We start from the raw sequence: 16,673 nt of genomic DNA, 5'->3' as shown, positions 1-16,673 counted from the left end.
CAAAACACCAACACCACCACAAAACACCAACACCACCACAAAACACCAACACCACCACAAAACACCAACACCACCACAAAACACCAACACCACCACAAAACACCAACACCACCACAAAACACCAACACCACCACAAAACACCAACACCACCACAAAACACCAACACCACCACAAAACACCAACACCACCACAAAACACCAACACCACCACAAAACACCAACACCACCACAAAACACCAACACCACCACAAAACACCAACACCACCACAAAACACCAACACCACCACAAAACCAAACCAAAACAAACCCCCACAACCACACCCCACCCCACCCACAAACAGACAACCCAACAATCTCAGGCACTAGAGCATGCCCTGAAGTGCCATGTCTACACACTTCTTAAATACCTCCAGGGATGGCGACTCCACCACCTCCCTGGGCAGGCTGTTCCAGTGCCTGACCGCTCTCTCAGTAAAGTAATTCTTCCTGATATCTAATCTAAACCTCCCCTGCTGCAACTTCAGACTATTTCCTCTGGTCCTGTCATTGTTCCCTTGGGAGAAGAGTCCAACACCTACCTCTCTACAACCTCCTTTCAGGTAGTTGTAGAGGGCCATGAGGTCCCCCCTCAGCCTTCTCTTCTCCAAACTAAACATGCCCAGTTCCCTCAGCCTCTCCTCATAGGAGTTGTTCTCTAGACCCCCTACCAGCTTGGTGGCTCTCCTCTGGACACGGTCCAGCAGCTCAGTGTCCTTCCTGTAGTGAGGGGCCCAGAACTGGACACAGCACTCGAGGTGAGGCCTCACCCGTGCCGAGTACAGAGGCACCGTCACTTCCCTACTCCTGCTGGCCAAGCTATTCCTGATACAGGCCAGGATGCCGTTGGCCTTCTTGGCCACCTGGGCACACGGCCGGCTCATGTTAAGCCGGCTGTCCACCAACACCCCCAGGTCCTTTTCTGCTGGGCAGCTTTCCAGCCACTCTTCCGCAAGCCTGTAGCGTTGCCTGGGGTTGTTGTGACCAAAATGCAGGACCCGGCACTTGGCCTTATTAAACCTCATCCCATTGGCCTTGGCCCATTGATCCAACCTGTCCAGATCCCTCTGTAGAGTCTTCCGACCCTCAAGCAGATCAACACTCCCACCTAGTTTGGTGTCATCTGCAAACTTACTGAGGGTGCACTCAATCCCTTTATCCAGCTCATCAATAAAGATATTAAACAAGACTGGCCCCAAAACTGAGCCCTGAGGGACACCACTGGTGACCGGGCGCCAACTGGATTTCACCCCATTAATCACAACTCCCTGGGCACGGCCATCCAGCCAGTTTTTTACCCAGTGAAGAGTACACTTGTCTATGCCATGATTCGCCAGCTTCTCCAGGAGAACGCTGTGGGGGACGGTGTCAAAGGCCTTACGTTTGTAAGGTCCAGGTAGACAACGTCCACAGCCTTCCCCGCATCGAAAAGGCGGGTCACATGGTCATAGAAAGAGATCAAGTATAATGCATATTATTTTAGTTGTTGCCAGCTGTTGTTCACATTAGTCAAGGACTTTTTCAGCTTCCCATAGAAGCTGAGAGAGAGCATAGACAAAACAAGGGATATTGGCCAAAGGGATATTCCATAACACAGATGTCATGTGCAGTATATAAATGGGAGTTGGCTGGCAGGCAGGGTTCCATGATCACGGCTTGAGGCAGGCTGAGCAATCTGTCATCAGGTGGTGAGAGCAACTTGTGTTGCATTATTTTATATATTGGGATTGTTCGGTCTGGAGAAGAGAAGGCTCCGGGGAGACCTTATAGAGCCCCTTCCAGCCCCTGAAGGGGCTCCAGGAAAGCCAAGGAGGGACTTTCAGCAGGTTTAGTGACAGGATGAGGGGGAACGGTTTTAAACTGGAAGAGGGGAGATTTAGGTTAGATATTAGGAAGAAATTCTTGACTTTGAGGGTCATGAGACTTGAGAAACTCTTGACTTTGAGGGGCCCAGGGTGCCCAGAGAAGCTGTGGATACTCCATCCCTGGAGGGGTTCAAGGCCAGGTTGGACAGGGCCTTGAGCAACCTGGTCTGGTGGGAGGTGTCCCTGCCCATGGCAGCGGATGGAACTAGATGGTCTCTAAGGTCTCTTCCAACTCGAACAATTCTATGATTCTTTTACAATTATTATTATTATTTTCCTTTTCTGTTATTGTTCTGTTAAATTGTATTTATATCAGCCCATGCACTTTTTTTTTTTTTTTTTACTTTTCCCTCCTTTTCTCCTTCTTCTCCCTACTCTACAGGGTGGTGTGAGCTGGCACCTGTGTGATCCTAGTTACTGGCTGGGGTTAAACCATGACAGCTTCTCAGGCCAGGAGGTCAGGACTGAGTGGGATTTGAGGTGCAGACTTTGAGACTGCAGGTGTGAAGAGGAGCCTCTTCCATGCTGGGTTAGCCAGATGGGCAGAGGGCAGGAGGTGTTTCTCTCAGAGGGTTTCCTGTATTGTGCTCATTGAAAACTGAAGACTTCCAACTTTGCTGAAGTTACTCAGCTCACTCAACTCATTCCTGTGTGTTGCTTATGTCCAGTTGAGGTTTTCTCAATCTCAGAATAGAACCTTGAGCTAAAGTTCGAGCAGGTTTTATGATGAGGGTAGTGAGAGACTGTAACAGGTTGCCCAGAGGAGTTGTGGATGCCCCATCCCTGGAAAAGCTTAAGGTCAGGTTGGATGGGGCTTTGAGCAACCTGATCTAGTGGAAGATGTTCAGCAGATTTATTAAGGAATGTGGCTTTACAAGAACCAGGAGAACTAAAAGAAAAATGATGGCTGAGATGAACTTTCTTTGGTTTATGGTTAATTTTTCCTTAAAACACTGCAGTGGCAAGTTATACTAGAAATGAACAGTGTCAGAGTACATGCTCATCTGTTTCTGTCTCCTGGAGAGCTGATCACCGTGTATGGTATTTTGATGAATTTGTATCTCATTGTTACTAATTGTTTATGAAGTCAGGCTTGTCAACAGTTATTCTGATGCTTTTCTGATGTCCTTCTTTAAGGGATCTGTCTTTTCCATGTCCTTAAAGGGTCAAAGTTGGCCTGTCAAAATCTGTAGGAAAACTAGCTTGTCAGGCCTACACCTTTCCTTGTTAATGTATACATTTTGAAATCTGCTTGCTTTTGACAAGTATATGAATAACTTAATATGAGGCACATCTGAAGCCTTCAGCCTGTGATTCCATCTGTGCCTTAGTTGCATTCTAGTTCCTTTATTGCCTGCAGCACTAGAGACTTTCAGGGTCTTAGTCTGAGCTCCTGCCACTGAAACAAATTTACAATTTACTTGTTTACAAACTTCTTTATGTAACAAAATACTTATTTTGATTTTGTGATTAATAGGAATAAATTTTGGAGATTAGAACTCTGAAATATGATTTGATAAAAGCAGTTTTTTGAAGTGATGGTATGGTTTAATAGCTTCAGGAAAAAGTAACCAGCACTTCAGCAATAGTTATTTACCTGTGTGGCAAGGATTTGTCTAAACTCAAAGGTGAGAGGAGACTTTTGTTTTTGCTGTAAGAGTTCTCGTTTTTTTTCTTTTTTTCTTCTTTATGTCTTTACTACCAGTTACCTTCATCTCAAAGCTTGTGTAAGGTAAGACATGCGTGGTGCATGTACGTTCCCACAGCAACTAGGTTAAGGACTGTAAAGCTCACAGAGTATTGGTGATATTTAATGAGAGGTTATATCCTGCTTTTAAGTTGTATACCTTTCTATAAACTAAAAGTGCCTGTTTAGATGCCTGTTCCCTTGTAATGTAGAATCAGACATGGATGAAATGCTGCACACTGGAGATTGCAGTCTCCATTTTGAAAGTGAGACTGCTCTTGATAAGGTGGTTGCATCTTTGCTTGTTTCAGTGTGGCTGAAAACAAGAGAGTTTGTTCTTTTTTGGACAGCAAGAAGATCCCAGCTTTTCTCAGCTGGGTAGTACAGAAAAGAGTTTTAAATTGGGATTTTCTAATCCGGACTGCCTTGCAGCTGTACGTGGTGCTCTGCTGCACAGGAGAGTTGATCTAGTGATGGAGTTTACCTTTCTACTACAAGAGATATGGGTGCTTTTATGCTGAAATTGAGAGATGGAAGAGAACCCCTGAAGGCAGCTTCATCCTTGCATTCTTCTCATTTTACACTGTCAAGCTCTCCCCAGAGATCTTTATATTTGCTAAAATTCCATGCGTGGCTTTCCTTAAAAGACTAAAACTGGTTACCTGGCATCCACATAACTCCAGCTGCAGAAAAAAATAATTACAGGCATGTCACACTACCTCTTGGTCCTTCCCCTGTGACAAAATATTTTTACAGACTGATGTTTTTGTCATTGCAGGCATCATTGCTTTGCCTTCAGCTGGTAACATCCCTCACACTAATGTGGCTCCTTAATTAGAAACTCACTTCCCTTTATGTGTATGACACACTGCATGTTTCATGCAATGCGCATAAGGCAGCATTTAAACATCTACAAAAGTAGCCAATACTTTATGGATTTGAAAGAAACTATGCTGGAGATAGCTATGTTGTCATTACAGTGAGGGATCTGAGAAGCTGTCATGTTTTTCCATACCATTTCTTGAACCATCAGGGGAATGTCAGGATTTTCAGGTCTTTTTGGACTTGGCCCTCAGTCTTCTACAAATAAAGCAAAAGGTTGTAAGACATGTGAAGCTAACTTTTGTAGTTAACACTTTTTGGATGTTGTGTTGCAGTCTCTGGATGGTGTAAAGTACAATGAAATCCTATCTTTTGCCGGTAGCGAACAAAAAGTCATCTTGTGTTTAACAAGATGCCGTGTATGACCTCTGTGAATCTGAATGGCTTGTGGTAGGAGTCTTAACTGGTGAGAGCTGCATTGCTTGGTCTTACCTTTGTGCTTGCTTGCCTACTTCCAGCAAAACAGAGTTTTCATCTGGTGCATCTGATCCACATAAGTTCATATTCCAGGTCTTCATGGCCAAGAACAACATTTATTTGTAGAGCAAGAGCCGTGAGTTCTTCTTTTTCCTTCCGCAGGACAAGCAGGAGGACTTAAAGAAGACTATTTTGGAGGGCGTAGAGCCGGGCAAGCATCAGGTGAGGTTGGCCTTTGATGCTTGTAAGCTGCAGCCTCAAGATACATGCTAACAACAGCCATGGCTTTAAGGCATCTAAGTTTCTTCAAAAATACGAAGACTTGCTGTGTAGACTAGACATGTCATCTTTGTCTTGCATTTCCCCTTCTGTTGGGTTTTCTAAAACCCTGTTTTTTAAAAACAGTATCTCAACCTTCACAAATGCAGCAAGTTATCTCATTGAGTCTATTAGCACAAGTAGCTGTGTTAAACGTGTCCCTACAGGAAGCTAGATATGTACTGTCTTCCCTTTTCAGATATTTACTTCAAACTAGAGGCCTTGCTGAGCTTTTTAGGTGCCTGTGAAATACTGGTTTGGTACATATTTCAGGAAGATTATCTGGGACTGCTAGAATACTGTGTGTCTTGATAGGAGTTAAATCTTGAAAATTAGCAAAGTGGCATAGTGTTAAGAACTGTATTGTTTGGCCATTTTCTTGCATCAAAAACTGTATAAATCATTTTGCTTGGAATAACATTTAGATTTCTGTTAAATATTCATTGTTGTTGTGGGTGAGAGGGGCTTGTTGAAGAATTGAAGAGAGAAGTTGGACCTTTACTGTAAAAATGCAGACTTTGTTCTAGAACTTCTAAATAACATAAGATATTGGAAACAAACTCGAAAAAAAAATCCTAGTGAATAATGCTTGTGAACCAAGGAGAATTATGAGGGGCCGGTGGGGGAAGAGAGGGGAAGGAAGCCATTATGTAGGTGATCTTTGAATTTCCTAAAACAGAGAACTCAAAATCAAGACTGAAAAAATACCAATGATTGTCATAGATGCTTCTGATGACACTGCTTTTGCTGTGCTCTCTGAAGTATTGATTTGTCTAGAAAGGAAATAATTATTACTGACTGGATTCTTATCTCCTGTTGAGTCCCAGTGGAGAAGGTGCAGATAATGTAAACTCCTACCCCATTTGGGTAATACTCTCGCTTTCCCCTTCCTTCCTATCTGGTAACCAAACCTACAGAAAATTCTTCTTGGGCACTCTTTCTATTCAAGCAGAATTAACAGGAGAGCACATCACTCAAGTGTTTAGAGAACGCCTTTTCTAGTCAAAGCTGGCATAGGTGTTCTCCTTTATTTATACCTCTTTCTGATCATACTAACTGCAGTTGTCTTTGGAGATGAGTACTCCTTACTAGTTTTGTTCCTATAAGCATTTGCATGTACCTCATATTAATACAAGGAAGAAACATATTGGAAAGCTGATGGGGGATGCTTTTGGACAACTTTCATGCTATCTGTCCTGATTTTAATTCTCTACTACAGCTTAAAAAAAAAAAAAAATTGAAATTTTTTGCCATTCCAGATCAAAGAAAGGATGCAAGTAGACAAAGGCACTGTGCTGCCTCAGCTTCTTATTTTGGCTTGTTCCCTTAAAGCTTGAGTGGATGCTATCTGCTAGCCTTTATTAGGGCTAAATAGAGTGCTGAAGTCATAGAATTAATTTCATCTTAAAATAAAGTATGCATTTCTATCTTCTGATGTGAAAAATACCATCAAAATGCAGTAACTTTTGAAGATCTACAGCAGGTGGGCACACAAATGGTTTAGTTTGCCTGGACTGATAATGTGTATGCTACTGAAAGTGTTTGAAGTGTATAATAGTGGAGGACTTCGATGAAGTGATAGTTGTTCAAACTGGGCAGAGCTGCATTGAATTTAAATGAGGAGGCCTCCTGACATCCATGTTTTAAGACTTCAACTGTGAATGAGAATGTTGCAAATAATGATATCTTACTGCTAGTCATCTGAAATGTTACATTTGAATGCAATATAGGATGGCTTTTCACTATCTTGAATATGGCGAAGATGATTGAAAATAAATTTTGCTTCTTGCCGTCTTTGCTGTTGCATCAATGGGGATTTAGAAATGTGTATTAAATTGTTTGGGCAGTAATGTTCTAGTCCTGCTCAGTGAGTGAAGTGGTGTTCCATAGTTCTTTGTATCTGGAGCTGCTTTATGAGTGATTTGCTGGCCAGTACCAGAGGTTTACTGGGTATAAGGCAAACAGCAGCATCTGGCTTTTTATGTTCTACTGGCAGTGGATGAGGAAGGAAGAACTATGCCAAATACCAGGGGAAACATCAGAGCTCAAGGGCATGCTACTAATTCTTGCACATTGCAGGGCCACATACTGACATAATTAGCTTGATGTGTCCTGCAAATATTTCTGACGTGCAGACAATCCAAAAGCATGCATATGTTTATTAACAGCTAAGCAGTCATTTCTCCTGGGAGTGGAATCTACTTATTAAAAAAAAAAAGGAAAAAAAAAGTGACTTCAGTAGCAAGTCTGTAAGGCTTCCTTTCTGCCTGTGTGCACTTAGGCATTGTACTACCAACTAAACAAAGAAATCAGAGCACTCATGTGGCGTTTAAAGGTGTGTTAAAGCAGTGTACAATAATACGAAGTTCTTATGAAGGCACAGGAGCAGCCCATTCCCAATCTTTCAAGAATAGGGGAAGGGGTAGTGTTACCCCCATTACAGCAAAGGAATGGTTTGTATTTTCTGCATGGGGTCACTCTCCAATGGAAGATCCAGTCAAGAGAATTCTTCGAGCGTATGAACAGAAAGCAGACTTAAGGTGCAGCTTGCAACCAAGGCAAGCCATATGTCAAAGGACATATGCAGAGTTTTCAGGAATACCAAAACTATGGGAAGAAGGTGATGTGGTCCGTCAAATCTATTTTTGCCCTTTTATATTTGTAAATGGCAGTATCATCCACTGCCAGTACTAAATGTTAACTTTCGCTGTAAGATACACATGCAATTCCAGAAGTAAATAGTGAACTTAAAGCTTGGCTTCTCAGATATTTAATTAAAAAAAAAGCCAACATGAACCTAGTATATTATTGATCAGACAGAATATTCAGAGCGCAAATACAAACACTCCCAGGAAGATGATGTTCTTGCCCCTTGCTGCTGTGGAAGGGTTGATAGGTATTAGTCAGCATTCTCTGTGGTATTTATCATGTCTGCATAGCAGGCAAATTTTCTCGTTCTATAACTTCTCTAATACAGTTGTATTCAACCACATCTTTCCAGTATTAAGAAACTTTTTAAAATAGAAAATTGTTCTTGTCATTCGTTCTTTTTTGTTGGTTTGCATCATCCTTTTGTCGTATTTCTGCTTTAATCTCCAAACCTCTTATTCAGAGCCTTTGTGACCTGCAGTGATCTGTCTCATTTTTATTGCTGATTCTCTGCAGTGTGTTTTAAAAATGTGGTCTGCACTTCAGACATTATTGCAATTTTAAAGGTCTGGCATGCTGTATGTGACAGCTCCTGGAACTGTTGCACATCAGTTCATAGATATTTGTATACTTCCCTGATGCTGGATGAGATTTGTGTTATAGTTGTTCCTCTTTGAGGAGGAAACAAGATGTTACTGTTTGCAAGTGTGTTATACATTTGAACACCAAAATACAAAGGGGTACATAAGTGGGGAAACTTGTGTGATAACAGTATGATGGATGTGGTCTTAATGGTTTTTGACAGTGTGATTCAGTATTTAAGGTAACATGAAAATCAATTCTAGTCAGTTTATATTGATTACAGTCAGCTTATAAGATAGATCTTCTACTGAGACAGGCAGTTCTGGTCCCATCACAAGATGGTTCAAAAGCTAAAACAATGGAATAATTTTTGCCCATTTATACATCTGTTATTTCTTCTTTGCAATAGGAGCATGAATCTGAAGGTGGGAGAACCCCACTGATGAAGGCTGCACGAGCTGGTCATTTATGCACTGTGCAATTCCTTATTAGCAAAGGTAAAATACCAGTTTAAGTAATGAATTACTTAAAATGCCACTTTACAATTCTGCATGTTTGTGATCCTTCTTCAAAATGAATCTGGTTATGTGTATATGAGCATTTGGCAAACCATTGAGGGGTTTTTAAATTTCATTTAGTTCATGATGCAATGAATCGCAAATATTTTGCTAGATACTCTTCCTACTCTGTTGTAAAGGTTAATACATAGATTTGAAGCACAGCAAATATTTTCAGTTTCTTAGAAAAGCACTCCCTCCTTCAGAAAAAATACATCCTCAAGTGCTGTCTGAAACAGTAACAATTGCACCATGTAGTGATACTGATAAGTGCTTAGAATGAAAATTTAAAATTTGTGCTTTGTACACCGTAAGTGTTCCCTCTCTCTTACCCCTTCCGAGGTCCACTGTTACTGTCATTACTGCCTTGTCTTTACAAGATGAGGAGCATGATGTGTAGAAGCCATCAGTAACTTGAAATCCCTGCCTTTACCTTAGAGGTGTGTATGAATTAGGAAGATTAGAAGAGAAAAGTTTATTCCAGAAAACACTGTACTTTTTGATACATTCTTTTAAAACAAATTTCCTTGTGTTTAATTCTGAGATCTTCTCTTTATAGGTGCCAACGTTAACAGGGCTACAGCTAATAATGACCACACGGTGGTGTCACTGGCATGTGCGGGAGGCCACCTGGCAGTGGTTGAGCTGCTTCTGGCTCATGGGGCAGATCCTACTCATCGGCTCAAGGTATTCACTTAAAACTGTGCGTTTATCATAGGTACTGAAAGAACCACGTAGTTGATTTAATGGATTAGTAAATGTGCAATTTAAAATGGTTAATTCATATCTTACATGCTACACCAGATAGCAAAATTCACCTTCTGGCTTTTCATTTCTAAAATCTCACTTGTAGGATGGTTCAACAATGCTCATTGAAGCCGCCAAAGGAGGACATACAAATGTTGTTTCTTACTTGCTGGATTACCCAAACAATATATTGTCAGTTCCTGCAGCAGACTTGTCTCAGCTTACACCTCCCTCTCAGGATCAGTCTCAGGTAAGGCATAAGGAATTTTTTTTAAATATTGCCTTGAATGTTGCAAAGAATCACTTCCTTAGTAGTTAAGCTCTGAAGTTAATTTAGATGTGAACATACACAGTGGAAAGAATTAAAAAAAAAAAAAAAGTCCGTGCATTTGAAAGTGGTAGAGAGTGAGAAAGGCGATTGGTATTTTCTGCAGTGTCCTGAAGAATGCATGAACATGCATTTCCCCTTCTGCTCCTTAGATGAGATAGTCCCGAGCCTGGTATCTCAAAAGAATATTATTTTCTTGGTTACATTTTCTCAGTATTTTGTTTCAACAGTTCTAAACCCTCGTGACAGCACCTCTCAAATGTTGTTGCTGATTTTCGTTGCCATAGGAGAGAAAATATATTGTGTAAATTTAGAATTCTGCAGGCTAGAGAGGTAGCTTTCCAGTGGAGTTAGTTGATTAAAAGTCTAAAGGTGTTAACCTTTTTCCAGCCTCCATAGCCTGGGATTTTGTGAAGAGTGGCGTAGTTACCTTTGACATGTTATCCCCAATAAAATAGCATGGGACAGGTTATACCAAGAGGTAGCATAGCATACATAATTTAGGAAGAGTGGAATGGAGGTCTGCTGTAGAAATATATCGTTTTATTAAGACTTCAAGATCTGGTCGATTCAAAAGGATTTTTATCTGAGTGTGTGTGTGTGGCTTTGTTTTAAGGTTCCCCGTGTACCAGTGCATACGCTTGCTATGGTTGTACCTCCCCAGGAACCTGACAGAACCCCTCAAGAGAACTCGCCACCTCTCTTGGGAGTGGTGAAAGGTTAGTATATAGCCACTCGGAGAATATACGCAATTTGGAAACTGGTAGGCTGGGGGCAGTTTTGTTAGAGGTTATGCATAGTATAGTCCACTCTGTCAATTCCTGAACACCTCTAATGAAGTATAATTTTAAAGTATTTTATGTAGTACATAGTTTTTGCTTATTTTCTTGTATTCTACAGTATAGTAACACTAGGTATTCTAATTTTATTATGCTTATTCTAATTTATTAGAATTATGCTTATTCTGATTTTTTTGGAAGATGATGATTGTGGTAACTGCCATAGTGTAGACTGATAAAAAATATTAATGAACTCTAGTTGTGGTGCTAACTTTGAATATTGTACATTGATCATCTAGAATAGTTGCGACTATCATCCATGAACTTGCTATATCAACTTCTTTCTGTTCCTACAGTAGCAATGCAAACATTGGCACTGTAAAATGCCAATGCAGATCTACTTACAGGAGAATTTTTCTTGTATTAGTAATAGTACTCTTGTGAGTAACCATAACATCAGGGGTTTTGGTTTGCACATGGTTGAACTGACTGGTTAAAACTATTTGCAGTCATTAGACAGCAAATTTAGCACTTTGTTTCCAGCTATGGATTCTGTAACAAATTCTTCATGTCTGCTAAGTCAGCTCAGAAAGAGGAGCAGATTCTCAAGTGGAAAGTACAAACTGCAGTTCCTAACGATTTATGGTTTTGGACAGTGATATAAAATATTATAGCATCCAAAGCTAGCTTTACTTAATTCTTTTATTCTGGAAGTGCTCAGAGCTTCCTAAAGCAAACAGACAAAAAAAAACACAACCCAGGGGCACAAATCAAGAGAGGTAATAGTTTTGTACCTAATGATGTTTAAGTGTGCAGCCGTGACACTCTTCATGCATATATGCCATGTGTGTGACTTCTCAAATGCAGTTATTGTATCATTTTCCTAGGATGTGCAACACTCATCTTTATTTTGGATTTCATAAAAATGAATCCCAAATGAAAAGAACATGCAATTCTCTCTGGTTCAAATAAAACAGCAAAAAGTTATATATCAGCATGTGCGCCCTTACAATTAAGTATTATTATTGTGAAGTGGGTTAGTGCTCTGGAAGTACATTTTGTGGTGCATGAGGATCAATGAGAGATTAGTTGTTACTGGGTCAGAAGACTAAAGTTATAAGCTTAAAGTCTCATGTTATTTAATCAAATTATGAAAAGCATAAGTTGATTGTAGTTCAAGAAATAACTTATTAAAAAAGACCTTATTGCAAATGTTAGCACATACTTTAGGCAAGTTTCCAATGGTACAGTTGGAACTGGCACAGAGAGATCCAGTTTTTCTCAGTGTTTCAGGACATGCTTCATGTGTGTCAGTGAAACTAATCTGTGATGCGTTGCAGGGGATATAGCAACCTGAACTGTGTCATTGGCTGATGAGCATTCCCGAAAACTTAGTGTGCAAAGTTCTTGTGCATCTCAGATCTTTAGGGGAACAATGGTGGTGTGATAAACACTGTGATCACTGTAGTGATACCACTCTACTACTCCAACTGTAATAGGATTAGTGCTCTTCACTGAACTTCCATTCTTACTTCTTAAACATGTGTGGCGTTAATATACCAGACTTCCATCATTAGACTTCTTGGGAGATGAGGGTCAAAAGAGGGCACAAATCAAAGTGTGTTTGTTGTTTCCATGGGGGGGAGAACAGTAGTCTTAATTTTACAGAATCACAGAATCCTCATGATTGGAAGGGACCTTAGAGATCATCAAGTCCAACTATACACACACAAAAAAAAACCCAACCCAACAATCTCGGGCACTAGAGCATGCCCTGAAGTGCCACGTCTACACACTTCTTAAATACCTCCAAGGATGGCGACTCCACCACCTCCCTGGGCAGGCTGTTCCAGTGCCTGACCACTCTCTCAGTAAAGTAATTCTTCCTGATATCTAATCTAAACCTCCCCTGCTGCAACTTCAGACCATTTCTTACATAACAAAATTGTTTATGCTGGGGAAGACAAATTTCTTGCCTTCATGGTATAGAAGGAGCCCTCTGAGTTCTTCTATAAACTCTTAAGTACTTGGAGGAAGGAGAGGAGCACCTAGCCTTCTTAACCTGAGTGCGTTCTAGTTTTTAAAGACCTATGTTAGTTTTGCAAGAAATGCAAGAGTAACACCTTATTTTCTGAAGATTTCTTGGCAAGTTGAGTCTAAAACTAGCGTACACTTGTTGTTGCTATGATTCAAATATGGTGTGAGGTTTTTCAAGAGGAATTTATGGTCTAATTTTGAATTATGTTATTATTCTTCAGTAAAGTAAGAAGGCACATGGAATAGTGGCCATTTGAATAACTATTTTGGCAAAGGATTTAATATCAGTGTATAGCAACTGGAAATAGGAACATTTTGGAGCTGCCAGTGGGTCTAGAGAGACTCAGATAAAGGTGATATGCAAGGATGTAACCTCCTAAAGGGTTGAAGAAAATCAGGTGAAAGAAGCAGCAGAATTAATTCACAGGACGGAACAGACCTCAACGCTCTTGTGCTGAGAAAGGATTGGTTTTAGTGCAGTACATTTAGCACGTGTCTAGTGTGTCCATGTAAAAAGTCCATGTAAAAGTGAAATCCCAGGGCTTTGTGCTGTGGTGGGGAGAGACGGGAGATCCTGTCCCTGGCCTTCTGTCCTTGCTGCTGTCTCTCAGACGTGCTCAGGATTGCTCAGCAGCCAGAGCCACTCCGATGCAGCAGCGCAACACGGAGAGTCTTTTGGCAAGAAAAACCCCAAATGTGCTGTTTCTGCAGGCCAGAGGGTGTCTCCTCCCTTATGCTGCGAGGGGTGCAAAGCATGGTGGCTGTGAGGCAGCTCCCGGTGTTCCTGCGTCTGGTGACCAGCACGTGAAATGGTTAAAGGAATGCCATTGGATTTCTTCAGGGAATCAGCTGGTGTAATAGTGTTGCCATTGATGATCTTGTCTAGTTTGTAAATGCAAGCTAATGTTTAATAAGAATAGTATCTGAAGGTCCCAGCCGTGTTTGTGATCCTGCAGAGCGTGCCTGGGGAGCACTGTGGCTTGAACCCATGGTGTGTTTTTGGAACATTATTGAAATAACTTGCAGCGTTTCTCATTTGGGGTGCATGGTTTTTTAGAATTCCACAAGACCTAATAGACTTGAGTTATTCACGTGAAAACTGCCCACATCTGCCTTTGATCCCTGGGAAGGAGACCAGAGTTCCCTTAAAGTTGAGTAGGATTTTTGGAATCTGTATGCTTTTTAAGTTACACCTTCAGTATAGTGTGTCTGCTGTATCCCCATGCTAAATCTAACAGGCTTGGAGAAAGGAAAGAAGGACAAACTCCACATAGCTTCAATAGCTACAAATTCAATAAATATTTTGTACTTCAGGATCTGACTTTTATGCAAAATACCATGTTATATACTGGCAGAGATCTCATACGCTGCATGATTTCATTGAGAAAGGGGCCAGGTTAACACTAGAACTAGAAAGATGATATTCTTCTCATTGAGGTGAAGGCATTGAAAAAGTAAGCTGATTTTCTTGCTTTTCCATTCTGACTCCTTTCAGACTTCTCCACTGCCCCGTCCAGCTGCCTGCTCATGTTTCATGTGCTTCAATAGCTTCTCCTTAACTCTTGCCATTTCCTTTGTATTCTCTGCCTGGGCCAGCAGCTGAGCCAGTATGGGGGGTGAGTTAGGAAGAGAAATGTGACAGTCCATGCCTCATGGCTTTCTAACTTCACTAATACTTTCTTAGGAGACTTAGACTTTGTTACCCTTTTATACAAATCTTTAGCAATGCAGGCAGGTGATTTAAAAACAAGACCCGTGTAGGTCCCCAAGAGCACAAGTGTATAAGATCTTTCATGGGGATTTGTGAAATTCCACTCCTTTGAAACTTCAGTCACCTGCCTGCTACTGACTAACGTAATTACGTCTTAGCAATTTTCCAGTTAGATACCATCAAGCCACCAGAGGAAATTTGGGAAGAAGACTAAGATAGGAAAGTAACTCAAATTTTTGAATGTCAGCTGCTTGTTCTCAGCCCTGTAAGCGTTACCTGTTAGGTATCGTTACACCTGATTCCTGCAAGTTTTCATAGAAAGAGCTGCAGGAGTGAAAGATGGGCAGAAATACTGCATGGTTCACTGGAGGCACCTAGTGAAAATACAAACTCATTGATCATTCAGCCCTCCACAAATCCTCCTGTTCTTTATAAAGAAGAATTAAGTATGTATTGAAAGCAATATAGCAGACAAATTTATTTGGGAGAAGTAGGCTACTTTTTTGTTGGCCAATTAGCCAGATTATATAATGCTGTACTTTGCACTTGTGTCTGTGGCTTGACTAATTGTTTCCCCAGGTTCTCAGAGCTGAATTTCTTACTGATACAAATTACAGTTAAACACAGAATTTTCATGAAAATTTAATATTGAGTTAATCTTATTCCTGCTGATGAGGCTGGTGAATTTTACTTGGAGACTGCAAATCTCACACTCATCTTCTGAGTGAAATCAGATTTTCAAAAACCCTAAAGTGCAAGAACAGTTGACAAGCAAGTCTGTTAACAAAACACAGAGATCTTAGTATGGATTGATGCCTCCTGACATCTGCCTTTTGTGAAGTGAGGAACAGACTGAATCTGGGTTTTTTTGGCAGATTGTGTTGTGGTTTGTTTTTGTTGTGTGTGGGTTTTTTGGAGGGGAAGGGGAGGTGGTGTGTTTGTTTTGTTGTTTTTTTGTTGTTTTGTTTTGTTTTTTTTTTTTTAAGTTCTAGGTAATATTTACCTATCAGTATGACACGGTGATTCATACAGATCTATATCCTAGGCATTGGTTCCAGCGGAGATGTATTTGACTGTACAGATGTGTATCACACAGTTGACTTTTTTTTCTTGCTGTCATTTTTTTATGCAGAAAAAATCTTTTGGAATTTAACTGTTTGGATTTGGATGCACTTTTTTCTTTTGTTTTCATTTAAGAACTCTAGAAATTAAGGAGATGTCAACAAGTCCCAGAATTTGATCTAATAAAAAGTACAGTATAATAATATAACTGTTTCAGGTGGTAGCCAAGGTGAAAAGCACGAAGCTGAAATGCAACTTGTGTTGACAGAAACTTCCTGAAGAGTATAATGGGCTGTAAAAACAAACCTTTGGTCTTTTTAATTTTCTGAAAAGACCTTAAAAATAGTGATTTTTCTTAAACTTTTGCTGCTTTCTGTAAAATACAACAAATGTCTGTCCTTCCTAATTAATCAATTAGTACTTTTAGGGTAGGATCTGAACTAGGCTTTGTTTATGTAAGAAAATGACTTACCTACTTCATGTTTCTCAGACACTTCTTTGTAGTAAATATGTCAGTTGTTAGACTTGCAGGGGACCCCACACGTGCCTCCTGCTATTGCTGCACAGTACAAGCAAATGGGCGTTAGCAAATGTAGGCAGGACATATGGTAACAATGTCATTGGGGTCAATTAGCTAGTTCTAGGTCGGTTTGTTTTGGACCAGTAGCATCTCGCCTGTACTGCTCTATTCATTGTGAAAGGGCATATAAATTACTACTTTCTTGGGAGAGGAAGACATCTGATGGATTAGATGTCAGGGCTGGAAGAGCAAGTTCCCCAGAGAATCATAAGCACTTAGGATGAAATCTGGTATCAGACTTGTTTGTAGGCAGCAACCCTATAAAGAGTGAATGTGTTTTAAACAAGTTTAAAAGATGGAGAGCCAGCTGAGGACTATAAATGTGAAGGTTGTTTTTCCACACTCTTGCTCACATTGTCTAGGACCTTTAAATGTTACTTGCAGCCAGAAGGAATTGGAAACTGGTAATGGTGTGCGCCATGGACTGGGTGCTCAGG

General features: G+C 40.6%; 1 protein-coding gene across 1 annotated transcript in view; it reads left to right on the top strand.

The window, feature by feature from the left end:
• The window catches only part of ANKHD1 (ankyrin repeat and KH domain containing 1), a 117,795-nt gene that overhangs the window by 62,503 nt on the left and 38,619 nt on the right, over positions 1-16,673 (top strand). The window contains exons 11-14 of the mRNA XM_074155688.1: positions 8,845-8,932; positions 9,552-9,679; positions 9,846-9,989; positions 10,684-10,786. Coding sequence (XP_074011789.1) covers positions 8,845-8,932; positions 9,552-9,679; positions 9,846-9,989; positions 10,684-10,786 — 463 coding nt within the window. The remainder of the gene's footprint in view (positions 1-8,844; positions 8,933-9,551; positions 9,680-9,845; positions 9,990-10,683; positions 10,787-16,673) is intronic.

This window comes from Numenius arquata, chromosome 11, assembly GCF_964106895.1.
Source record: "Numenius arquata chromosome 11, bNumArq3.hap1.1, whole genome shotgun sequence".
Classification (NCBI taxonomy): Eukaryota; Metazoa; Chordata; class Aves; order Charadriiformes; family Scolopacidae; genus Numenius; species Numenius arquata.
Note: the sequence above shows the minus strand (reverse complement) of the source record. Positions and strands in the feature narration are given on the sequence as shown.